We start from the raw sequence: 27,844 nt of genomic DNA, 5'->3' as shown, positions 1-27,844 counted from the left end.
GCAAACCGAAATTGTTTCAGATTTGGTAAAAAACATAACTTTGCATTAAATCTTATTCAATGTCACAGGAACGTTTGTTGTTTAGTAGATTTTGATTTTTTTACGCGTTGCTCGGGCCTTTCTAAAACATGTATTTGTACACATGTCAATATCCATTGTCATTTTAATCTTCATGTAATTGTCAATAAATGGATGTCAAGTTTAGTAACGTGTTGTTCAATGTATGCCAAAGAGTAAGTGAATGAGCTTGGTTGTTTGGACAGTATTGCACATGACGTGTAAGCTTGATGTCGGAGGAAAGCTCGATTCGACAATGTATTTACCACTTTGGTGACACCCACGAGCACGGGTATGGTGCTGACAAACCAAGAAACAAAAACTTGGGCGAACCGGAACTCCATCATAAGTTTCTGACACGGGTATGGGACGAGGATGAGCGAATTGCAACTCCTTAGGCGACGTGGCCACATGGATTCATTATAGGGTGAGGTGAAATGGGGTTTAACGTCGCGTCCAAGATTATTGCACTTCTAAGCGACGTGCATGCACGTGTTGGTGGTACTGTGGCTGCTTGTACTTGTCCAGACTGATGCCGATTTATAGTGCTAGCTCACTGAGATACCATGCCGCGGTTTAACATGAATACCCCACTCGGACACAGTATACTGACTCCGAGCTGACTAGTCCTTGTGTTAGCCCCTTAATGCCGAGCGCCAGACAGGGTAACAACAAGTACCAGGTATGACGCGGCCGGGGATTGAACCCTGGGCCTTCCGCTCTCCGGGCGTACGATCTACCACTAGACCATTGAGGCGGGCGATTCATTATAGTAAAGAGAACGGTATAATGGCGTACCCTTACGGCGCTATGCCTTCATTGACAAGGGATAATCAGCTTCTCACCACAAGAAGTAAACGGATGGTCCAGTCGTCTAAGGCGACTTCGCTTTGCAGAGTTGCATCTCTTGGACAGGCCAGAAAACTATGATCGTGGGTTCGAATCCCGGTTCGTCCCGATTATGTTTCTAGATCTGTTAGCACCATGCCCATGTTCGTGGGTTTCATCGCAGTACTAAACGTCTAAGACCTGCATTACTTCGGGCTTTTCTCCCACATCTCCCAATCCGTAATATGACTGTAATACTGTTCAGCTCACACGTCAAGAGCTACAGCATAAGACAACACTGTTCACTGGTCACGTGTACTAGTCTCCAAATTTCATGGTGACAGTCTTACTCAGGCCTCATAACAGATCATATTTGATTGAATGATTGATTTTTGATGGATTGGTGCATTGATTGAATTGCATGTTCTAAACATTATCTTCTGGACAGTATGTGGATATGTGAGAAAGGTAAACATTTTAAAGAGTCAGCTTATCATGGCATGACGGGTGAGCCGATTAGGATAACAGTATCCCTGTAGTTATTTTCGGGAGGTAATCTGACGGAAGGAAATGTAAAGAAATCTAAATCACGCTTTGGATTTCAATCTTCACAGTAAAGTCAATATCTGGTCCATGACCCGTGAGCATCGATGCAGGCGCACATCCTCGGGGCATATTGGATATCAAACGCCGGATTGTCTCAAGTGGCATACTTTCTTCTTGTTGTAAGGTCTGTCCCAGCTGTTAGAAATTCTGGGAATGCTGAGGTCAGGTTCGAACCCTTCGGCCCAGAACATCCCAAAGGAGTTCGTTCGTTGACATGTCTTGAGAATTGGCTGGTCAGGGCAATGTTGTGACACCTTGTTGCCTCAGACAGTCGACTTCAATTCGAACTCTTCGATGACGTGCGTCGTCATCCTGGAACTCAAAGTTTGACCTACGAGATTTGCAAATGGGGCGACTACTGGGCATACAATTTGGACACATAACTTTGACCTGCCATGTTCCCTTGCAAGATCATAAGATCTATCCTGTTGTGTATTATGCCAGCTCAGACCATGATGCTGCAACCACCGTACCTATCGTGCTCTTAGAGTGCTCCTGGGTAGTACCTCTCCCCACGCCGTCTCCAAACACGCTGTTTACCATATGTAATGCATAACCTGGACCTTGATCATCAGAAACCAGGAATATCTCCAATGTCGCTGTTGGCGACCTTACAATTGTTGTGCTCTCTGTTGTCAGCGGCGCCTGCGTGTGAAAAGTCAGACGCATTCTTCTAAAAGTTTGTCTTCATTTTAGACCTTCAACCTGTTCCGTATCGTTATCGTCGAAAGTCGGATTCCTAGGACGGATTCCTAGAAGTCCTCAGCTCTGGTGAAGAGATGAATCTGTTCCTCAACGCAATGATGTGTACATATCGATCCTGCTTGGGAGTAATCTTTCTAGGTCTTCCTCTGCCCACCCAAATCTTAACCCGACCTGTTTGCCGATATTATTCCATCAGTGTCATGGAATATTGTTCCTAGTATATATTATTTTAAAAGCAATCCACCCTTCCACGTGCATTCTTGTTACCCCGCTCTTGAAAGAATAGATGAACTTCCCGTTTCCAATATATCAAATATAGCCACATCTTTATATGAAGACTAAATGAAAAATTAAAGTCACCCTATTGTTGTTTTATCTTCCTAACACAACACAGATTTAGAAACTACACTTATAAGCAAATAACTTTGCATCAAATTTATAACACAAAACTGTAACATTCTTTTAACTCTTGAGGTAAAGAAAATTATAAACTTAACAATATGAACAGTATAACAATACAAAACAATATGAATGGCCCGATGACTTACTCGCATAAACCATGTTTCTTCAGAACCTGTACGAAGCTTTCCTTGTGATACATCTGATCCTCCCTAGCCTCATTTATCATAGCTGTAGATGTTCCGGAGGGGCACACAGTTGCCAGGCGAACACCTGCATTTGTTATATCGGGATTAGCCTGCAACCAAAGGGGATGAGGAGTGAGTGAAGTCTATTTATCCTCCAGCAACATCATGGTGGAACCATGCAGGAGCTTCACACATAGTTATGTTGGGAGTTGAACGTGGATCCTTGGCGTGACAAATGAACGCACTTCCCAAGTGGATACACATGTATGACCCAAATGTCTGCTGTTATTTTCAGTGAAGTTTCGCCGACCACAATGATGATGTCTTCTCTTGTTTTGACTTATATTGGAGGTATAGAAATGACTCTGCATTGATAAATGAAACGCGTCTACCAGCATATGGAGTACATTAAAGGTCCCACCATAATATTCTGTGAGTCCTGGGATTTTTGTGAGGGTGGTTGGGGCTGATAAAACATGGACACTTTTTGTTTATAAGTATTTCAAGTGAAAGGTGAAAGGGGGCAGCGTCAACTGCACAACTCACCGCCCAGCTGCATGTGAAGTTCACAACGGCGCTCTTGGTGCCAGCATACACGGGTACCCAAAATCCAGGAGCAAGTCCTGAAACAGTAATGCTGTGGTTCTCTGGCGTTGACGTCATATATTTACTACACTGAAGTCGGTCACATGTGCTCTGTTTTACAGAATATTATCGTCAGTCATATGTCAAATGTCAATGGTTAAATAATAGTAAAGATAAACGAAAGGCTCGTGCGTTCACTTTCAGAGATGTTAAGCCATAAAAAACCTGTTGTATGCAATGTCAGGTTTCCTATACTATTTTTATTATGTACTTACTATAGCTGTTATACATGCGAGTGTATATAATGGTAAATAGAGGAGATGGGATACAGTACTCAAAGTCGGGTGGACAAGTCGAGGGGACTGATTTGTGTAGTAATAACATTAACCAGATACCTTTGATCCAGAGGAGCAACGCGGCGCGAAGACATTTTGTAGCACGCCTACCTATTGATGCAAGTTCCTATACCGTCATAAAGCGCATGTCATCCCGGAGGTGGAACAAAGTGTTATTTGCAGTGGTACCTTCAGAGTCAGGACGGAGAACATGACACATTTGAGTTTAAACACAAAGGTAATATAAATTTATTTATTTTTAAAACAAATCATGAAAACAAAACTCATAATTTGTCTTCACACAATGACTTCCTGAAACAGTTGTTATGGTTTTCTAGGAGCGAGAAGTATAAAGTGGACACTTCCAAGTAATAGCTACATTGTTGAAATATTATTATATACTCAACAACAAAAGTTCTTGTGACACCAATATTTTAGTGCATTTTTCAAACAAGTCAAGTTTGGTTTTCAATACTGTAGTACATGTATGGAATCAAGTCACAAAAACGCAGCTGCTACAGTAGAGCATGTATTCCATGCAAAAGTTGACTTTTATGCAAGCCCCATGCATTTCACTACCCAAGAATGGGTATAAAAACATGTGCGTTAACGGGATTCTATATGCATTGTTTAGCATAGTGCTGACAACAACCACTCAGAAAAACAACAAAATTACGCAATTATTCAACATTACGAAATGTCACGTCTGTCCGAAAATGAGCGTCTGCGAGCCATTGGTATTCTTGAAGCAGGATCGAGTCAAAGTGATGTTGCAAGACAATTTAACGTCCACAGAAACACCATTTGGTGTTTATGGCAACGTTGGCAACAGACGAATGCAGTCAGCGACCATCCTCGGAGTGGCAGGCCACGCGTCACCAATAATCGACAAGACAACTGGATTCGAACAACACACCTACGAAATCGATTCCAGCCAGCAACAGTGACTGCAAGAAGCATCCCTGGCCATCGACGAATATCTTCACAAACCGTACGTCGTCGCCTCAGATGTGCAGGGATTGTCGCCAGAAGACCCTCTAGACGTCCAATTTTGATAGGAAACCATCGTCAAGCACGTCTACAGTGGTGCTGACAGCGTCTACGCTGGACGTCCATGCAGTGGGGACAAGTTCTATTCACTTACGAGTCTCGTTTTCACCTCAGCCACAGCGATGTACGGATTCGAGTGTACCGACGTCGAGGTGAACGTTACGTCAATCACTGTGTCATGGAAGAAGAGGGGTTCGTTATGGTATGGGATGGGATTACAGCAAGACAGAGGACCCGTTTGATAGTGGTAGAGGGAAATCTCAATGGACAGCGCTACCGCGACGAGATCATCGGCCCTGTTGTTCTACCGTTTTTTGCAAAAACAACAAAACAACGTGAATGTCATCCCCCGGCCGGCTCGCTCCCCTGACCTCTCACCAATCAAGCACTTGTGGGATGAGATGGATCGGCGCCTTCGACGTCAACCACGTGTTCCACTGACACTCCAGGAACTTCGAAATATGCTCCAGCAGATATGGACAGATATCCCACAAGGACTTTGTGCGACGCCTGGTCCATTCAATGAGACGAAGATGTGTTGCTTGCATCGCAACCAGAAGTGGACACACACGCTATTGATTTGTAAATTGACATTTTGGCATGTTCATGTTTTTTTTTATGAAATCACGCTTTTTCTGAAGTCAGTATTAAACCATCTGAACAATTACAGGAGTCTTTTATCTGTTGCAAACCGAAATTGTTTCAGATTTGGTAAAAAACATAACATTAAATCTTATTCAGTGTCACAGGAACTTGTTGTTCGGTGTATAAAGGATCAGTGGAGATCTGCGTGGTGTTCATGATATTGATGTCTGTAACGATAGTGTTCAGTCGTGATGAGGTTGTTGTTGGTGGAGATCAATGTAACAGTGGCAGTGGCGGTGATCACTTTTGAAAAGAAAGTGCTAGTTGTAGCGATCATAGTGTTGCTTTTTGGTTGACGTGGTAGTGGTAGAGACTGGTGATGTCACGATAGTGAAAGTGTCAGCTGTAGTCGTAGTAGTAGTAGTAGTAGTAGTAGTAGTAGTAGTAGAAGTAGTAGTAGTAGTAGTAGTAGTAGTAGTAGGAGTAGTAGATGGTATGGTAGTGTCACTCATGGACGTAATAGCGTTAGCTGTCATGTTAGTGGTGGAGATAGTCGTACTATTATGCCAGTTATAATGTATAGTAGTTGTGATATTAGTTTTGTAATAAAATGAAGCGATCAAATGGATATAATCGCTGAAGTAAAGTAAACATCTGACGCTCACCTGCCGTGGAGGATGTGTTGATAATGACGCCGCCGTGGCCCCCCCGATCTGTCCGCATGTGCTCTAAGGCCAGCATAGTTCCTCTGACTACTCCCATCTGAACATAAGTTGGCAAATACACAGTGTCACAATTAATACCTTGGGTCGCAGTAGAATAGAATTGTATGGATTATATAAGCATATTTTGTCCCTGAGTTAAGCATATGCCGAAGATATGGTGCTATTGTCATGGTTGTAATTTGAACAGATCGGCCTTCACATTGTTCTGACTGCTTGTAGGCAGTGCCGTGAACACATCAAGGTTAAACTATGTTGAAGGGTGGTAAGAACTTACTTTAAATGGCATGTGCAGCAATTTAGCAGTGTGACCGAAACGTAGTTTAACTGAACAAAACATGTTTTACATCAATGGAAACCATCAACTTACAAAATTGACGTTGATACATTTCTCCCAATCTTTCTCACTGACTATTCCAGCGTTGTTGACTAGCACATCTATCCTTCCAAAGTGACTGACAGCTTTTTGAAAGCTACCTGAATGTACGTAAGAACAACATCAGTAGAAGTACATACTGCAATTATAACGGCGAAGTACGGTAAATAGAGAGTAACGTCGCATTCATGACTATTGCACTTTATATAGCGACGTATTTAGGGGTTTTATAGTGCCAGCCTACTGGTATACCATGCCACAGTTTTAACATGGATATATCCCTCACACCCCAAGCCAACCTGCCCATTTCCTTAATGCCGAACGCCAGGCAGGGTAACGACAAGTACCATCGACTTTCCCTCGATTATAAATTAAACGAATAAACTTGACCTGCTTTAACATCAGATGGCTTGTACTCGATCAGTTGGGTCTCAGTGAGGTTCCAAAATAATTTTTCGAAAACGAATATTTATATTACCGTGTAGCCTAGACCGCCTCAACATTTTTTCACTATTTACTAAAACCAAACACCTATGGAAACTGGACGTTTACAGTCAGTTGACTCTCTTGCTAGGGAAGATGCAAGCTCCTCGCAGCGATAGCCCGTTCGCGGAGCTCTCTGTACTATTGCTGCCACCAGTCAAAACTCCCCGCAGAGATAGATGACCTCAACCATGCTTGGAGTCGAACTCGCAGCTGATTGACCGTTGTGATTACAAACAAGTGACGACCGTCGTTACGCCGAATACACTTACCCCTGCTAAATTACTTTCTTTGTTTGTCAATTTGAATTTCTGTTTCATTACAGCAATCATGTAATTGGTATAGTAAGAATATTTGGGAGAACTTGGTTTATTCGTCTGCAATCACGAACTAATCCGACCAAACAAACAAAAAGGTTAATTCATCTGGGAATTTTTGTTAAGTCGAAAACCTTTTAAAAAATATCCGTGATGGAATTCCCGAATACATAAACAAAAGTTTCTACATTTCGGGTTAGATGGCAAATTTCAAGATTATTGTAATGACCGCGCCCACACTGCTGGCAGCGACACCGAGAGTGTAAGTAAGGTGTCAAAGGCTGGGAAGGAGCCTTGGGACGATGCTGACAACAGCCTTAAACAAAACACGTTGCTCCATATTCTCAAGCAGTTTTTGTACTACGTATTACTTCATTCGAACTTATGACAGGCACCGAAGGATCTAGCACGCTAGTTTCGTAAGCCAACAAGAGGTGTTTACTCCTTCAGAAAACTAAGCAAGCCGTGCAAAGGTTTCGTTCCACATCGCACGTCATTATTATGACGTAATAGTGCTTATTGTGCTCAAAAGATATGACGTTACACTCGTATATAGAAAAGCACGAAATAGCAAGCTCTATGTTTTCTTCAAAACTTTGCAGATTTCTATCGTGTTTTCTGCATGGTATGTATTGACACAAATCCTTTGAATATTGTAGTAACAGCAACTTTGCATTGTGTAACCTATAGTTGGACATATAATTATGTAAATATGTTTACCGACAATGACTGTAAAAGACAGTATTCTAAAAATGTTAGCTTCCGCGTTGATACGGCCGTCAAAATCTCAACGATAGGGCGTTTATATTTATTTGAAACCTCTAAATCTGGTATTTTCAAAATTCAAGGTAGAAAAGAATATTAACAAATCGTTATGATACTTAAACCAGTGTTCGTGTTATTGTTCTCATCGAATGGGGAATTTGGTCATTGCATTGTCACTGAGAAATAATCTACTCTCGGACATACCCTGTGTTATGACATTAGACCAGATATGAAGTTACAGATAGGTAACTTGTATATCGGCAATACAATAAATATGTTTGACCTGACTTGATCAAGAAAATATCTTTTTAAAGCAAGGCATGATACTGATTAATAATACACTGACTATCATGTAGATGTATAATGTGAAGGAGGCACTCATCGTGTTCTACTTAAAAAAGAACACTACCACACTTACACTAAAAAACACCTTTATCTCCCCGATATACGAATCTCTTTTCAACTGAAATGAGAGCGATGGGGTAGCCTAGTGGTTATAGCGTTCGCTTGTCACGCAGAAGCCCCGGGTTCGATTCCCAACATGGGTACAATGAGTGAAGCACAATTCTGGTCCCCCGCCGAGATATTGCTGGAATATTGCCCAAAGCGTCGTAAAACCATACTCGCTCGCTCAACTGAAATGGTTCGTCTTAACATATCATAGGCAAGATAAAGAGCTTCATAGCAACGCAATGAGTCTCCACCCGTATCTCTCCATTGATGACACATAATCGTGGAAGAGATCGTTCATACTTCGAAACCAAATACTTGTAACTAGAAAGGGGTCGAGGATTAGTGATTAATATTCTCACTAAGCGACATTTTCTTGCACTGAAATGTATATTTCAAACTAAGCACCCCGTCGTTTCAGATGGTACCAGCATTCTTAAGGCACTATTTATTATGAATACGCAAATGCCCATAGGTGAGGTGTGAAAACAACGCCAAGTGTGTCGTGAAGAAATTAACACAGCACAACCAGCGTTATCAACACTGTCTATTATAATTAAGGTAATACCTAGCATGACGTATGTTAGCGCAAGAAATACAATGTGTTTACTTGAACCAGCCTGCCTTAAACTTTGTTTGTGAACCTTTGTGGTGGTCTTTTGATAACGTGTTTGATGTTTTTGTACAACTACAGTTCTTTCGGTACTTTCAACAACATACCTCCCTCCTGGACCACACTAAATCTTGAATTGTCAAACGTAACACGTCTTTGTACATTGACATTTACTTAGTACTGCTTCAGATAGGGACAAGGCAACGTTGTCTCATCTACGTACACATTTGCCCCAGTGATTTAAAGATTGCGTGCAAAAGGAGACTCACCGGTTGACTGACAAAGTAGACACAATTTATGGGTAACAACTACTTTATTTACTGTAAAGGCGACGTGTCGGTATAGATCCGTATACCGTTGTCATTAATAAAGAAGTGGTTATCCATAAATGGTGTCTACTTTGTCATCCGTCAACTTCCAAGTAATTAAGGATTCTTACAAAAGTTTGCACATCGGTTTTTCGATTCATACCTCAATGAACCGAAAAAATACACAGTCAATGCTTATTATCAAATTCGACAACGTAAACATGTTTTATCTACAATAGTTTAACCAAAAGCAGTTGTATATATCAAAACAGACAAAAATGACGAGATTGATAAACATTCCAGGTGTATGATCATACTGTGGCTGACATGAAACAGATGATCGTTTAATTTATGCACATAGCTTGACGCGCCTACACAATCAGTAGCCAATCAGAGTAGGATCAATTACATTGTCCATAGGACCCGTCAATCAAGGCAAGACGTGATTTTACGTCGCGTTCAAGATTATTGCACTTATATAGCGACGTGTATGCGCACGTGTGTGTGTGGCTGCATGTACTAGTCCGGACTGATGCCGATTTATAGTGCTGGCTCACCATAACTTTTAACGTCTTTTGGTATGACGCGGCCAGGGATCGAACCCCGGACCTTCCGCTCTCCCACAAGACCACGGAGGCGGTAATCAAGGCAAGAGGCGAGAAGAACTGCAACAGTGAGACTGTAACGAACCGGAAGAAATGTGTCCGGGAGAAGGCGGCTTTTTCAAATGACATGGTCAGTTACCGTCAGATTCAAACATTAGTTTCCTGAAAACGGGAAATTACAGTTGGAACAATGCTAGTTCGAAGTGAAACCGAAAGACGGGAAAATTGTGGAACCGAGGCGAGCGGAAAAAAAACAGGCGAGCGAGCATGCACGTTTGCTGTTTTATTCCTTCTCGGCCTTTGGCTTCAAAGGATAGTTTTGACAATGAATATGCATGAATGTCGCTAAATATCCTGTGCATGACGATAAACGTAAGCAGAAAGGGAATTCCCTTGACTGTAATATTGGGATCACATCCCCGTGATAAAAGTAGTGCGCCTCGGTGGGCGTGGCTTAATTGTTTACATTCATTGTGAAATGAATCAAATAACATGTGACCAAATCAGCAGACTGCTAATCAGAATGCAGGAATTTAAATGAACACAACGAAAATTTAATTATTGTCTATTCAGCAATTTAACCTATACGGGAGATTTAGATTACGAAACGAGTCCACTTTAGACAGTTTTTTTATTACCACGAGTGAAAATCCATGCGGAGTCGATTGTACGATTCCAATTATATCATTAGCATAACCGTCAGGCAACATCACGTACGGGGCACTATTTATTCATGGCATGCAAGTGAATCGGTTGGTAATGAGGACGTCCAGAAGTGACACATTTGATTTGGTCGATATTGATCAAGAATCCTTACTTTCCCATTTGTTTTATTTTTATAATAAAATATAACCAAACATATACATATTCTAGGCCTCAAAGGTTCCTCGTGCACCCAGCTATACATACTGCGTGGACAGTTACAATTCATTACCTGCAGTGGGTCAATCTCATTAAAATCAGATCTTAGTTCTCGCTACAGCCAAACAAAGATCTGAGGACATCCCATTACGGGTCACGTCAGACCGACCTTGCGCGAACTTTGACCGACCAATGGAATGACCAATCAGAAGGCAGCTTTCTCGTGCTTTACGGCACTAATTTCAAATTGGCGACTACGCTTCGAAACATATTTTGACAAACTCTCGATTACAAATTGGAAACCTGAACAAAAGACCATTCTGGAATGGCTAGTTGATGGTCTAGATTGTATGGATTCAGTAGGTAGAAGAGCCACTCAGTCATGTTTTATTTACTTCCTAAAATAAGCGCGCCAGCCGATGACATGCTATAAAACATCATTACATCATGTTAATCAGCGACAGCGCTATAGTCACCCTCCAAGTGACATGAAATGAAATATGTACGATGACGTCACATTTAGTCATTTCGTTACGGGCACAATGGAAATTGCATAGTCATTAGGAATATATGGAGATCGTTATGGGCGCTTATTTAAGCTAAATGAACTACGGTCCTCTTACCTCTTGTCCCATTTTAGGGGGGCACGGGTGGCCCAGTCGTCTAAGGCGCCGCGATTCGCTGTGCAGAGTTGCGTCCCTTTGGCACGCCAGAAACCTATGATTGTGGGTTCGAATCCCGGTTCGCCCCAATTATGTTTCTAGGTTTGTCAGCACCACACCCGTGCTCGTGGGTTTCACCGAAGTGGTAAACGTCTTAGACCTGCATCACTTCGGGCTTTCCTCCCACATTGAGCTGACACGCCGTGATATAACTGGAACAATGTTAAAAACGGCGTTAAACCCAACTCACACACTCACTCACTCGTCCAATTTTGACGTACGATATCTACTTACTTTCAAAGGATTTAGAATCCGAGACATCACATGCCTCAAAGATAACGTTTTCTTTTCCCCATTTCTCTTGAAGTTCAGTTAAAGTTGACTTCCCTTGTGTTGCATTAAAATCTGCTATGCACACCTGGTGAATAAAAAATCGTAAACAACAATAATCGAGTTGCAAACTGGCGGGAGGTATCGCTTGGAGGAAATCAAGCTTTGCAGACGTCGGTGGCGTCATCGGTCACCATGACGTCACAATCAAATCACACAACTTATTTGTCACCTCTGATGTTGATTAGCTGTACTATTTACACACAAACAACTGGTTATAACTGTGTACAAAATGTTGAAAGAATGATTTTGGATGGTAAATAGAATCTCGCCCTCGAGTCGTTTGATATCATATACATCAACACTAGTCCATAAAAGAGTCCTCGGAGATTTAAACTTTTTTATGATGATATATTTGATTTGAAAATTTGTTTGAAATTCTCAAAAACAGTGTTTGAGAATTTTATCATTTCAGCAATCCAACTAAGAATCAAATATAATCTCTCTATATTATCAATAACGACAATTGAGTATAAATGCGTACGAATGCGTTTCTCGACAAATGTACTCTTTTTCAATATCGGTTTTAGAAAGAAAACATATGTCAGTCATCTTGGCGGAATTGCTTGTTTGTTTTGTGTGTTTGTTTTGTTTGTTTGTTGTTTTACGCCGCTCTCAGCAATATTCCAGCTATATGACGGCGGTCTGTAAATAATCGGGTCTGGACCATACAATGCAGTGATTGACATCAAGAGCATCGATCCACGCAATTGGGATACGATGACATGCATCAACCAAGTCAGCGAGCCAGACCAACCGATCCCTTTAGTCGCCTGTTACGACAAACATGGGTTGCTGAAGACCTGTTCTAACCAGGATCTTCTCGGGTCCTTGGCGAAATAGATACCAAGATAATTAAACATTATGTTCGATCAATATTTATCACAAAAAAAACTTGATTTAGTCCCCCTCTCCATCTCTCCCTAAATACACACACATGAACGTACGCACACGCATGCACTCACAAACATTCTGCAAAGGCATTATTACGGAAGCATGCGACATGTGTCTGCAAGTGATTTATCGTTATAGCTCCAAATATTCAACTGGTTGATTGAGTGAATGTGTTTAACGGTGTAGCACATGAGTTAGGGAGGAAAGACCACGGTGATGCAGGGGGTTGACACTAACGGTTTGTTAGCACATGTATATTGTCGCTTGGCAGCGTTCACGGCACATGTTGTCGCCAATCGTCACCTATTATTCCCGGCAACGATAAATGTTCGGGGTGCTGTGATTTGAGAAGCCATTGATGTAATTCCAATTTGTATTGTTTTTGTTTGGAAACATTTACAGAAAATATTATAGAGTAGAATGTTTGAGAGGTAATGTATTTGTATTTAGAAATAACATACAGTGTAAGTTCATAGTATATATTTCTACAATCATATGTTCATGGATATTCGAAAGTTTTAGAGAAAAATAATTACAAAGCAATCTATAGATGTCTAACTAGTGTATCACTTGTATATCACTGGTATAGAACAAGTGTATCAGCGGTATATATTTCAACACTACCCATTTCATTAGAAAAAACATTTCTGGTTTCTAGTGGTAGATTAATATCTTCAGTTAAATTTGCATATAACAGTTAATTTTTAGGATCATACCCATGCTCAAATATGGAAGTGACAATTACATCTAATAACCGCAAATTGAAGGCAAATGCAGAGATTATGCAAAGCATCTTCATAATGGCGTCCGAATTAACAATATTCTGAGTCATCTTAAAATCATATCAATGGCTTCTCAAATCACAGCACCCCGAACATGTATCGTTGCCGGGAATAATAGGTGACGATTGGCGACAATATGTGCCGTGAACGCTGCCAAGCGACAGTATACATGTGCTAACAAACTGTTAGTGTCAATCCCCTGCATTACCGTGGTCTTTCCTCTCTAACTCATGTGCAATACCGTTAAACACATTCACTCAATCAACCAGTTGAATATTTGATTTCACAATTTATCGGGTTTTTTAAGGCTAAAAAGTCTCTTCAGTCCATCTAAAATACAAAGCACGTACAGTTCAGTTTGAGTATTTGCAAAGAATATCAATTTCAGTGTACCTTTATCCGTTAACATATCTGTTACATGTATGAGTTGCCTACGCCCGCTGTACTCAAAACCACCCGCAAATGTGAAGATACGTATTGTAAAATGCAAAGGTCCGAAACTATGTTTCTTGACGTGAACTCGCACAGTTGAACTGACGAGAACTTTTTAGCCTTAAAAAAACCCGATAAATTGTGAAATCTTAGTTTCAAATACAGGCGCTTCTTGTCCAATGTAATGTTTCCTACATACATTATAATGACAAAAATAAATCTAGTTATTTCAATTTGAACGTATAAAAGTTAGAATGTGAATTGAACTTTGTCTACCTATGGTTACCCAACCTAACGGTAAGGACTACGTTTACAAGTGATTTGTTGTATAGAGCCTTGGCTTGTCAGTCATGACACTAAGTAGAATCTATCATCCAACTTGAAGTTACTACTGACACACAGTTATTGATATATGGCCTATACTATACTTGAGCACATGTGTATTGGACTGTTCCTGACAACATTATCCTTTAAGTTTGTTTGTTTATTGTTTAACGCTGTACTCAGCAATATTCCAGCTATAAGACGGCGGTCTGTAAATAATCGAGTCTGGACCTGACAATCCAGTGATTGACATTATGAGCATCGATCCACGCAATTGGGATACGATGACATGCATCAACCAAGTCAGTAAACCTGGCCACCCGATCCCGTTAGTCTCCTCTTACGACAAGCATAGTCGCCTTTTACGGCAAGTATGCGTTGCTGAAGACCTATTCTACCCCGGATCTTTACGGGTCTTATCCTTTCACAAAGCTCTTTCAGGTTAATATTCGAAACATGACCATGTGTCATTACTGCAGCCTGTGTGATTGTAATGTCGGTTTCATATTAGTCAACTTCCTCGTGTGTGCATTAGTCATCGTCGTAAATAATTCCATCAGTGAATATTAGTACATACAAGATTGAGTATAATAAGCTGTACAGATCTGCATAAATGTCCCAACATGATAACGCTATTTTCAATCAACGTATATTGTTATTCGATAAATATTATCGTGATTCGCGCGTTGAACCTCTCGCGTGTTTGATGGTGATTAATAGTTGTGTTTGGGATCTCAAGTTTGCAGTGTTTCGGCGACTGTTTTAACGGTAACGGTTTCACAATATTTTTTAATTGTTTGGTCAAATCCAATTTTCAAGTGTATACATTCTCTTGCCCGGCAGTTAAGTTTTAGATCTACAGTAATTATATGCTAAAAGGCAATAGTAACTGTACATGTGGTCATATGTATTTTTTTATAACTGGACATTGTTAACAGTTAGGAAGAATAACCAGAGCCCAGGGTAACCACTCAACTTTTCATTTTCTTTCAAATTGCTATATATGTATTACTCTGCAGGGGAAATCAAATGCCAAAATATTACCTGTAGAAATGTCTTTAGCGAACCCTATAAATAGATATACCGATATCAACACGATGGGGTAGCCTAGTGGTTAATGCGTTCGCTCGTCGTGCCGAAAGCCCGGGTTCACTTTTCCTTATGAGTACAATGTGTGATGATCATTTCTGGTGTCGCCCGCAGTGATATTGGTGAAATACTGCTGACAGCGGCGTAAAACCATACTCACCCACACTTTAAAAGTTTAGAAGAGAGCTTTGAATTTTCTTGAGATCTCAATATGACAAATAAGATCAATATCTTTTTACCTTTGACTACAGAAGTACCAAACCCTACCTTTGCTCCTTTCTGTAGCACAGCCTCGACTAGAGATCGGCCCACTCCCTGGGCCCCGCCGGTAACAAATACAGTCTTGCCATTGACATCCATGTCTTCCTCCTCAATCGTCGAACGTTCCTTTCTTCTATCTGAATGAAACCAGGGAAACAGTATTTAACTTTAAAATATTTTCACGGACGATTTTCCATGTACGTTATGCCAATCCTGTCGAACACCAATTGTCTGTGTCCAACAATGTTGCCCACTGTCATATACCAGTCTGTACGTCCGCCTGCTTCGCTCGTCACGCCGAAGACCCGGGTTCGATTCCCGACATGGGTACAATGTGTGAAGCCAATTTCTGGTGTCCCCCGCCGTGATATTGCTGGAATATTGCTAAAAGCGGCGTAAAACCATACTCACTCCTTCACTCGCTCTGTCCGCCTGCATGCATGTATGCATGTATGTTTGCCAGTCTTGGGGCAGCGGATGGACCGTGGTTTACAACGGCCTCTCTGTATGTTCTTAATATACAGGATATACCTGCCAGGCGTGTGACGTCCACATTCGCCCCAATAATAATATTAATTGACTGTTTATACCTTGATGGTCCAGATCTAGAGTTTTGCACATTGATGTTTCTTCAAGCTTTGCATATAAACTCGCAAACTACCGTCCTGATATCCCTTAATGCTGGTTAAATGACAGGGGTGATAAATCCATTCTATATTTACATCCTTGCATCACGTCCGTATACATGGTCATCTACCAATTATCCCTGTATCACACTGACCATCCTACATTCACTGTAAATCAATATGAGATCATATCCTTCCCAAATGTTTAAAATTAGTTCACGTTAACATAATCACATGTATGTACCTGTTATCACGAAACTGTTTGCACGGAAACATTTACTGCCCTAGATTGTAACAGCTCTACAATACACGGCTACGTTCATTCTCCATTTTGAAAGAGGGGATATTGTATTGCCTTCTCCGCCTGCTTACATACCATCCCAGCCACATGTACCGATGATGTCAACCGTCAATAAAAGATACAGCTGATAGAAATAAGTGAATTTAACTGCCATACATAATACAGGACTGCTAAACCCTTTGTTAAAATACACATACCACCGACATACGTCGTGTCCATGATACCAGCTTATAAATCGTTATATTATCCCCACGCGATCAATACTGTATATAGGTTATGTTGATATTAAACTATGTAAAGTTTGCGAACATGCAATGCTGACTCTTTAAGAAATAATAACTAAAATATACTAGTATACATCTAGACCCTGTTATTTGAATATAATTGCTATGGCCAGTGAATATCAGTGCTCTTACCTCACAGAACCCACGTGAGACTGAAGGTCCATGGACGAAGGGTACAGTTATTGCATATTTAAATCACTACACACCCGACCTATTCCTTGTTGAGGACTTTGCACCGTCTGTGACCTGTTTTACCACAGTACGTATGCGTGTGTACGAAGGCCGAGTGTCTGTTTGAGTAGGCCTAGGTATGTCTACATCGGTTCGTATCTTGAATGTTATTGAACAGGTCTGAGCGTATTTTGACTATGCAAATAGTTTAAGCAGATTTCCAGCTGTGACATCGTGCGTTGTTGTGGGTCATTCAAAGCGGTCGCTTAGCCACACGGGCTGCGTGTATTGTTAACCTCAATGATATGCACCTAGGCGTCTGTAGAACTTACTCCACAGCTTAGAGGATTAGTGTGGTCTTCATTGAATAAGGATGTGGCTGTGTTCTACTTACAAAGCGAATGTATTTCTAAGGTATTACGGTGTCGGTTTCTAAAGCAAAATGTTGGTGTTTGAAATCGCAAAGAAAGCTAAGCTACAATTATCGCCAGCAAATAGAAAATGGGGGCGAATTCTCATCACATATAAACACACACTTACCTGGTGTTAATACAAATGAAGGGATCTTGGTTTTGTGCAAATCACGTATATTTATGTTGAATTTCTCTAGTCTATTCCATGGTCAAAACTGATGTGAGTTGGCTAAGGCCCGGCAATTCAATGCGCAGATTAGCTTTTCTCCGTTGTCCAGAATGTGAATAGTACTAGTTAGAATCTGAGACCTCCGTCACTTTCCTCCCACATTAAGGTGACCCATCATAACTGACATACTGTTCAAAGCAGCGTTAAATCACTCACTGACCAATCTCCCAGCCAGCCAGCCAGCCAGCCAGCCAAACCAAGCCAGCCAGCCACCCCAAACCAAGCCAGCAACCCATCCAACTCTCACTCACTCCCTCGAATGTTGCCTTGGTTTCCGCTGGTGAGTGTAACAATTATCCTGCTCGGGTTATTTTCAAACTGTCTTGATAGCTGTTCAGGGTCAGTGGAGTGGAATGGAGCGGAATGGAGTGGAGCGGAGCGGGAGGTAGTTGAATGGAGCGGAGCGGAGCGCAGCGGGGGGGGGGGGGGGGGGGGGAGTGGAGCGGAGCGGAGCGGGGGGCAGTAGAGTTGAGTGGAATGGAGCGGAGGGGTGGTGGAGCGGAATGGAGTTGAGCGGAGCGGGGGGGGGGGGGGGTGGAATGGAGCGGAGCGGAGTGGAGTGGAGCGGAGCTGGGGGGGGAGTGGAGTGGAGTGGAGCGGAGCGGGGGAGTGGAATGGAGCGGAGCGGAGCGGGGGGGGGGGGGGAGTGGAGCGGATTGGAGCGGAGCGGGGGGAGGGGGGGGGGAGAGAGGAGTGGAGTGGCTTAGTTATATCACGCAGGTCTGTAATTCATCGAGTCTGGACGATCCGCTCTTTTGGTAAGATGACACACGACTAGCCAAGTCGGGATGTATCATTGGGACATTTTCTTCCGCAGAATTCCCTAGAGAATCGAACTTGCTCTATCGTTTAAGACGTTATGATCTGAGTTAAATGTGTATCGACATTACGGCTTAATAACGGCACTCTGCTTATATCAAACTTCAGTTATCTCAACATGTTATCAATCATAAATGTACACAGTTTTATTTATATGCGGCATATAATGTATAGTAATATGTGTTCATGTACACATAAACACTGGTATGTGGTATTGACATACATGTAAATAACAAAGGAAAACATCCGGAATTTTTCAAACATATATTTATCTAAGAAATACATCATATATTTCAATATTATTGGCTCACACGATAAGCTGTAAGGACGCATTCTTTTACTAGTACAATATTGATATTCAGTGAGAGCACCCTGTCTTTCACAAACACATTATTTGTATTTAGTTAGGGCATCCTGTCTGTCGAAACACTGGTTCATACGCCTCGCCAGACTTCCTATTAAACTCTCTATGGCTGAATAGGTTGGATCAACCATGTCTCGCGGATCGCGTCCTTCCATCCCGCAAGATTGCCAGGCTGCAAAATGTCCTTCATGAGCTGCGAGACATTTTCAATGGGATTCAGATCAAATGAAGCGACTGGAAATTCCACCACGTCAACGTGGTTATCTGCCAACATGCTGAAGCACAAATGGAATCATATTACTTCGTCCTGTGGCAGATTCTATTATGCCTTCCTGAAGAGTTTGACAATACTGTACAGTGATAATTTTACCCTCCACAAATATAAGAGGAGTAAGGTCCATCAACGATATGACACCCCATGCTGTCACACGCGGTGAAATCTTCGGAACCCCCATTTTCACGGACTCTAGAGCTGGAACACTGACTGTTCTGTAAAATTCACATCATCAAACGTTTCAGTGATTCAAGTACATCGGCCCAGGCGTTTTTGCGTATGTGCAGTCATTTCCAGCTGCCATGGGACCCCCGGCCCTACCCAGTTTCGAAACCAAGTTTGGCAGACCGTATCTGATGCGTCAGCGCAACTTGAGCAATATGTCGTCCTGGTCAAAGCTGACGTGATACATTACTGCCCGAGTCAAACTTCTTTACATTATCGTACACTGTAGATAGAGGAGTGAGTGAGTATGGTTTTACGACGCTTTTAGCAATATTCCAGCAATATCACGGCGGGGGACACCAGAAATGGGCTTCACACATTGTATCCATGTCTTTGGCGTGACGAGCGAACGCTTTAACCACTAGACTACCCGACCGGCCCAAGTAGAGAGAGGAACGCCTATGCAACTCGTGAGAAGCTTTGTACCGATTTGTGTCACATTCTGACATTTTCGCAGATGTGAGAAGCTGTCGTCTGCTCGTGCGTCATCACGTGACTAGCCCCAACAACAAGGGAGGCGAATCCTCAGATAACCATTTGAAGCCTTACCCATTCTACACGGGTGAAAACGGTGTAATACCAGAATATCAATCTTTTAAAAGTATGTCATTTCCTCCGGATTGTTTTGCACTGAGCATATATAGTCCCCATTACAAGTTGTTTAACTACAACGAATACCACGAAGCTACTCTCTGCTACGGTTACAAATATAGTAGATAAATGTACGTGTTTAATAAATGATTTGCAAGTAAGACATTTTGATTTAACACCGAATCGACGAGTGGTCCTGTTATATCACAGTGTGTCGGTTTAACGTATGTGTGTGGGAGGGGAGGGAGACGGATGGAGGATATTGATGCAGGTCTTAGATGTTTATTACTTTGGTGATACCCATGAGCACGGGTGGGAAACCAAGAACTATAGGATTCTGCACGATCAAGGGAGGTAATTCTGTATTACTATGATATGGAATTGTTCCGCCTCTAACGACTGAGCCTCCCGTGACTTCCAATGACTTATGACCTTTGACGACTTTATAAGAGTACAGTTTTCTTGGCGGATGATTCGGCTGTCTCATGACATAATGGTTACACAAGGCTATCGGATAAGCCCAATCTACAACCAAAGACACGTTCGAGCTCAATAATGTTACTCGAGCAGTGACAGTTGTCTGTGTGATCGGACATGTGTCAGACACGAGTCACGGTACCCCATTGTGATATCTCGTCAACGATCACACTGAACATGACTGACCGCTTAGTCTAAGGGAGGCTACTCTCTCACTGGATTGGTGTATCAGCTGGTGACAGACATACTTTCCTTGGAGTACCCGACGAGGCGTGACACGTGTGAGTGAGTGAGTGAGTTTGGTTTAACGCCGCTTTTAACAGTATTCCAGTTATATCACGGCGTGTCAGCTTAATGTAGGAGAAAAGCCCGAAGTGATGCAGGCCTCAGACGTTTACCACTTCGGTGAAACCCACGAGCACGGGTATGGTGCTGACAAACCTAGAAACATAATCGGGGCGAACCGGGATTCAAACCCACAATCATAGGTTTCTGGCGTGCCCAAGGGACGCAACTCTGCACAGCGAATCGCGGCGCCTTTGACGACTGGGCCACCCGTGCCCCCCGTGACACGTGTTGATAGAATTCATACATACACTGTTTTGTGAATATCGAAAAGTATCATCGCAACATTCACGATTGACAATGACGATCCAAACTAGTAAGCTCTCTGATACACACGGGGAAAGTAAGCGAACGAACTACTCGAGCTTGTGTTAAGGCGCGACAGACAATCAACTCCCTAAGAGATGTTGATCTTAGAGCTGGAGGATTGAGCCCAGTATCTTCATCGACTATCTGGCAACGAGTAATCTTCCCATTTGCTTTCTATGTATATGAGCTCTGGCCTAATATCAACAATCGTGAGATCAGTGAGATGGAACCCAACAGCGCTACTTTGCACGACGAGTTTAAAACCTTCAAAGAAGATCCTCTGCACTTGCTACAACTCAGGTCCTGGGATAATGGTCAATGCTGGGCAAGGTGGAGAAAATGAAGCTTCTCTTTCTGGGACGACTCTGTAGAGCAGCAAGCACAACCGTTGTGAAGCCGATCTTCTATCTCAGATTCTCCCAGTATGTCACCACTCTCTCATATATAGTACCAGATCCATAACACATGATCTACCGAATGTGGCCCATAAGGATGGATTCTCAGGCGTATTAGAAAATTTCATCAACTCAGGGGAATCTCCATCTAACAGTGTATGGGAAAGCATGAGACAACGAGCTATGTGTGAGCCTGAAATTGTGAGTGAGTGAGTGAGTATGGTTTTACGCCGCTTTTAGCAATATTCCAGCAATATCACGGCGGGGGACCCCAGAAATGGGCTTCACACATTGTACCCATGTCGGGAATCGAACCCGGGTCTTTGGCGTGGAGAGCGAACGCTTTAACCACTAGGCTACTCGACCGCCCCTGAAATTATGAAGTGAAAAACACTTTACAACAACGTCCAGATATGCATAGGTTTAGTGACATCCACACCCGCGTTGCCCCACATCGTCTCTGGACGTGTGTATGGTATGAGATTGCTTCATTCCCTGTATATGATCCGGTTAGGCTCGGCATATTACCTGTGACATCAGGACTGTGTCTTCTCTGTAACTGTGAATGTGATGACATGGTTAAGCACAAATTGCTTTACTTTGTCGGTCTAATGGAACAGAGAAGTGGGTCTTGGTTAGTGTCTCCTTGACAATGGTAGCCTTGACACCAATCTCAGACTTGAGTACACTTCTAGTGATGACGTCAATGTTCTGACATACATTGGCATGCTATCGGCAGGTAGCATTAATATATGTACACTTCTGTGTTGCTATCGGCACGTAGCATTAACATATGTACACTTCTGTGATGCTATCGGCACGTAGCATTAATATATGTACACTTCTGTGTTGCTATCGGCACGTAGCATTAACATATGTACACTTCTGTGTGCCTGTCGCCACGTAGCATTAACATATGTACACTTCTGTGTGCCTGTCGCCACGTAGCATTAACATATGTACACTTCTGTGTGCCTGTCGCCACGTAGCATTATTATAGTACTTTTTTTGTGACTATCGTAACGTAGCAATAGAATATGTGCAGTTTTGTGTGACTATCGGCATGTAATAAATGTACACTGTTGTGTGATTGTGGACATGTAACATTAATATATCTTACTCTGTGTGATGATCAAGTAGGAATAAAATATGTATGTTGATATTATTGAGGGAAAGGTTTTCTTCGCTTTTCACCAGATCGGGAAATCGCAACATTCATTGAAAATGAGGTGAAATTGGGTTTAACGTCGGGTCCAAGATTGTGGACTTATATAGCGACGTACATGCACGTGCGTATGTGTGTGTGTGTGTGGCTGCTTGTACTAGTCCGGGCTGATGCCGATTTATAGTGCTAGCCAAATGAGATACCATGCCGCAGTTTAACACGAATACCCCACTCAGACACAGCATACTGGCTGCAAGCCGACCAGTCCTTGTTTTAGCTCCTTAATGCCGAGCGCCATTTTAACACGAAGTACCATCTTTTAACGTCTTTTGGTATAACGCGGCCGCTCTGCGGGCGGACGCTTTACCACTAGACCACTGAGGCGGTCTAATTGAAAATGAATTTTTTTGGGGACCATTTACTATCAATTGTGCAAGATTCAAGCGATCTGCAATACGTCCCTGGAATGCATCATACGTGAGTACATTTTTCCGATATGGGATGTTCTGCTTTTCGTAATCAACGAATGAAGCAGCAGCCATGGTCCCGTCAGCGTCAAACGAGTGACCAATGGCAGCAAAGGATTCAAACGTACACTTCAGTTATTATTTTTGTTTTTTTGTTTGTTGTTTAACGCCGTAGTCAGCAATGTTCAAGCTATATGACGACGGCCTATAAATAATCGAATCTGAACCAGAGCATCGAGCCACGCAATTGGGATACGATGACATTCATCAACCAAGTCGGCGAGTCTGACCACTGGATCCCGTCAGTCGCCTCTTGCGACAAGCATGGTCGCCTTTTTCGGGTCTATTTATGTAGATATGTGTTTGTATAATATTTTGGCAATCTGCTTGTTGCAGTTCATAGCCTTTTCGTTTCCCTTTGACTTGCTTCAATGCCATCTTACGTATGCTAATGTAGGTTATTGTGGGAAGCGTACATACAATCTTACAGATGTAGAGGTCGCTGGACAAACATAATAAAACATGTTTATTAACGGTTTGATGAACTGGTAACGCAACAATTTCGGTTATTGATGCCACGTCAATGAAAGCGTGGGCTTGGCGTCATCGAATAAAATGAATATAAAGGCACTGACCAAATGGATGCAGTTGTTATTTTCAATGACATAACATTTGCACCACTTGATATGAAGCATAGTTATTTTTTCCCTCTGGTATATATCATACAAATTAAATAAAAAGAAATTTAATATATTATTTTAGCTCTTTTAACAATGTCAATATCGGGTGTGACCACCATTTGCGATGATACAGGAGAGGCGGCGGTGGTGCATTGAAGACACAAAATGATTGAAAACAGATTGGGGAATGTCCCAAATGTCAACCAAAGAATGGCCTCGTTTCAGCTCATCCCAGACATCTAAGGGGGAGAGGTCTGGTGAAACAGGAGGCACGGGTGGCTTCGCTGTGCAGAGTTGCGTCCCTTGGGCACGTCAGAAACCTATGATTGTGGGTTCGAATACCGGTTCGCCCCGATTATGTTTCTAGGTTTGTCAGCAGCATATCCGTGCTCGTGGGTGTCACCGAAGTGGTAAACGTCTGAGATATGCATACTTCTGGCTTTCTTTACATATATTAAGCTGACACGCCGTGATATAACTGTAATACTGTTAAAAGCGGCGTTAAATCAACTCACTCACTCTGGTTAAACAGCGGCCCATATCAGTACAGCAATGTTAAAGTGTCTGTGAAAGTCTGTTACACGTGCATTTCGTGAGCGTGCATTACCCTGCATGACGCTGCGCCCCTGCATTTACACAACGTGTAGCACATGATCTCGAACGTTGTCGTTCCGGTAGCATACACCATTCAAATTGCCATTAACAATGATGAGTTTTGTTCTCCCAAGAGTAATGGTGCCACCCCATACTTAACGACGTAGTGTAATACAAGAAAGCATCGCTAAAACTTTCTGCCGGACGCATGTAGACAAGTGCACGGCCACCAGAGCTATCCGTCTGTGAACCATACACAGTCCCAATCTTGTCGTCTGAACCTCAGATGCTGTCTGCACCAAGCTATGCGCGTCTCGCGATGCCGTGGAAGCCAAATCAGGCGCAGCGATGGACGTCGGGGCCGGATGCTGTGCTCCTTCATCCGGTTGCATACGGTTCTGCCACTAATTGGTTTCAACCCCAGATGCACCAACCGAATATGGTTGTTATATTGACGTGACATGAATGTTGCCCTGCCGTAGATAACTTCTCCAAAGAGATAACATTATGTTTTGATGAACATTTCAATGTCTGGAAAATCTTACGCCATTCCTGTTTGCAGCATACACGCGGCGCGTAGACGTTAATTTTCAGCAAGCCGTGGCATTGCGTAAGCGTTATTCACGGTTAAACAAAAGTGTTTTATGTGCTCCTGATAGCTAAACAATAATTGTGTGCTGTTCATATTAAACAAACACGTGTATGAGTGGCATGCTTGCAACAAACACGCAAGCATTCATATTGTGCGTCAATAGTAACATGCACGTGCAATGTCTTTAGGAATATGAATTGAAAGATTTATTTATTTATTTTTATTTAAGTTTATACGAAGCACAATTACTGTTTTCCGTTATAATTAATTAGTAATTATAGTAGTTAGTAATTATATATATTATATAATTATATAACGGCGTCACCTTTCGGGAACACGTTGTCATTACTATTTGATAGTCATTCATAAACACATGCTTAGGATGTAGCTGGAATCGTAAATGGACTCTGCTTTCAGCAGATATTTCTTATGTTTATTGGAAGGGTTTTGTCGCTTTAATATGCGCGTAGAATAAATTTAGGTCATACAATCGTGCATTTAACACCCTAGAAAACATCAACCATAAATTGGATGGACCTTCGTGGTCTAGCGGTAGAGCGTCCGCCCGGAGAGCGGAACGTCCCGAAAGTCCGGGGTTCAAAGTCCGGGCGCGTCATAGTAAAAGATGGTACTTTTTGTTACCCTGTCTGGCGCTCGGCATTAAGGGGCTAAAGGACTGGTCGGTATTCATGTTAAACTGCGGCATGGTATCTCAGTGAGCTAGCACGATGAATCGGCATCAGTCCAGACTAGTACAAGCAGCCACACAAACACACAGCATCGCTATATAAGTGCAACGTCGCGACGTCAAACCCCATTTCATCTCACCTCACCACCACAGGAACTCGATGATAGCGTGTATAACATAATATATTCGTATAGAAAAAAATCACACCCCTCTATATACATAGAGACAAGGAGTGACACCCGCCATCTTGGTTCTTATTCAAGATTTCGCACTCGGTTCGAATCATAGGTCATTATCGCATGAAAGAACAGACAGACCCAGGGTAACTACGCCCACTTCACCAGATGTTTCCGCAAGGCGGATGATGTTTTATGTCAAGTAATGGTTGAACGCACATTTGAGTGTGCCACAACAACAATTTAACTTATTTAACGGAGGAAGTAAATGCTTGTGTACGTACATTCACGATTGCGATGGAAACATGGAAAGCATCACGATGACCTGACTCAATACAATACAATGGCCTTTTGACTAAAGAGTTTAGGAATTCTTTTCAGAAAGGGTGCATTATTAATGGCCTTGTTTGTGCGATCGATTTATTTTATTTTGTTTTATTATGTTAACGATTTGTTTTGAATCTCGCTTAAAATAGTGTTGTGAAACTAAGAGAATACCAACTCACCTTTTGACATTATACATCGTTGATCAGAACTTGTACTTTCCGGGCAATTTATTTTGCCATACTGCATGCCAGGACCACCGGCCGGTCAGTCATCTACTGCCTCCTCGGTGGAGTGGCGTCTGCCTGGAGAGCGAAAGGTCGATGTTCGATCCCCGGCTGCGTTGTACAAAAACACTTTAAAAGGTGGTGCTTGTTTCCTTGCCGGGGTCGGCATGAGGGAAATAAAAGAAACTACATGTCGGTTCAGTGTCAGTATTCGGTGTATGAGTGGGGTATCCATGTCAAACTGCGGCTAGGTATTTCAGTGGACTAGCTCTATAAAACTTGCTTAACACGCACACGCTCTCTCACAGTTTCTCTTTTTCATTAGATGTAAAGTATGCCTACATAATGATATTTGATCATTATAGAAACTACGTAGTAAACAATATAAAATCAGTTCATAATTACATAAAGCAATAATGACGTAAGATGCGTTTGTAGCATGGTGTGTGTTGTAATGAATATGACGTTTCAATAACTGCTCTACAAATATAATAATGACAGAGGTGCTATTTTTGATCGATTAACATCGATTAATATCAACAGACGCTAATATTAGCTCCACTTGCCTGATTATAGCAACCCACGAAGACAGGGATATTGTATATGAAAACGCCCTTCGACGCTCTCGCAGGTTACATTACAAATATATTCATGACATCTCTCTCTCTCTCTCTCTCTCTCTCTCTCTCTCTCTCTCTCTCTCTCTCTCTCTCTCTCTCTCTCAGACAATCCAATGACTGATATTGTGAGCAACGATCCATAACCTAATTATCGGATCTATTAAATCACCCCTTGCGTCAAGCTGGGGATCAATTCTAACCTGGAATCCCCACTTGGCTGAGGCTCGGTCTGGTGTGTCTTTGGGTGATACGGGGCATGATATGGAAAACAGAGGGTGATAATCTCTACGAAATAAGGACGCTACCTTAAACATAATATCTTCCGCTGGAACATTCTTCATTCACGAGTTGACATAACAGTAACTAACGTTGCGCAATAGAAAGCAAATTTAGACAGATTGAGAGATATGTCGGGGAACAGACGGGACATAAAAATTTGATAATTAATGTCTGATTAAACTCATTAATTATATGCATTAACCCAATAATTCAATCTCACTCTCCTCTCTGAACACCTGCACACACATACACGCATGTGAAACAATTATGTCCGCACACTATCGAGAATCCTTCCATATTTGCGGCCGGGATGTAATCGAAAAACAACTTGTCACCGAAGATTCTTGAACCAAAAAACAATGATTCAGACTATTGGACAACATTTTGCCTGCCACAAAAATGACATGATTGCAAGGTGTTTTGCTTTAAAAACATCAGGCTTGCATAGTTTTAAAAACAAAAAATATCTGGTTTTGTACCTGTAGCAGAAATATCTAACACGGCAACATTAACCTCACAATAGCGAATTGAAGCAGA

The 27,844-nt window shown here is 42.1% G+C and overlaps 1 protein-coding gene across 7 annotated transcripts in view; it reads right to left on the bottom strand.

The window, feature by feature from the left end:
- LOC124136915 (15-hydroxyprostaglandin dehydrogenase [NAD(+)]-like) overlaps window positions 1–26,388 on the bottom strand; it is a 28,700-nt gene extending 2,312 nt beyond the window's left edge. Inside the window, exons 1-7 of one of the 7 annotated variants that reach the window (XM_046502974.2) lie at window positions 26,364–26,388; window positions 15,679–15,809; window positions 11,795–11,918; window positions 6,431–6,537; window positions 6,004–6,100; window positions 3,330–3,406; window positions 2,745–2,893 (exon numbers count right to left, since the gene is read on the bottom strand). In XM_046502974.2, coding sequence (XP_046358930.2) covers window positions 2,745–2,893; window positions 3,330–3,406; window positions 6,004–6,100; window positions 6,431–6,537; window positions 11,795–11,918; window positions 15,679–15,809; window positions 26,364–26,373 — 695 coding nt within the window. In that variant the 5' untranslated portion in view covers window positions 26,374–26,388. The other 6 variants (XM_046502978.2, XM_046502977.2, XM_046502976.2 and 3 more) reach the window with 6 other exon arrangements.
- Between the last annotated feature and the right edge of the window lie 1,456 nt (window positions 26,389–27,844).

Source organism: Haliotis rufescens, unplaced genomic scaffold, assembly GCF_023055435.1.
Source record: "Haliotis rufescens isolate VD_foot unplaced genomic scaffold, xgHalRufe1.0.p SCAF_1, whole genome shotgun sequence".
Taxonomy (NCBI): domain Eukaryota; kingdom Metazoa; phylum Mollusca; class Gastropoda; order Lepetellida; family Haliotidae; genus Haliotis; species Haliotis rufescens.
Note: the sequence above shows the minus strand (reverse complement) of the source record. Positions and strands in the feature narration are given on the sequence as shown.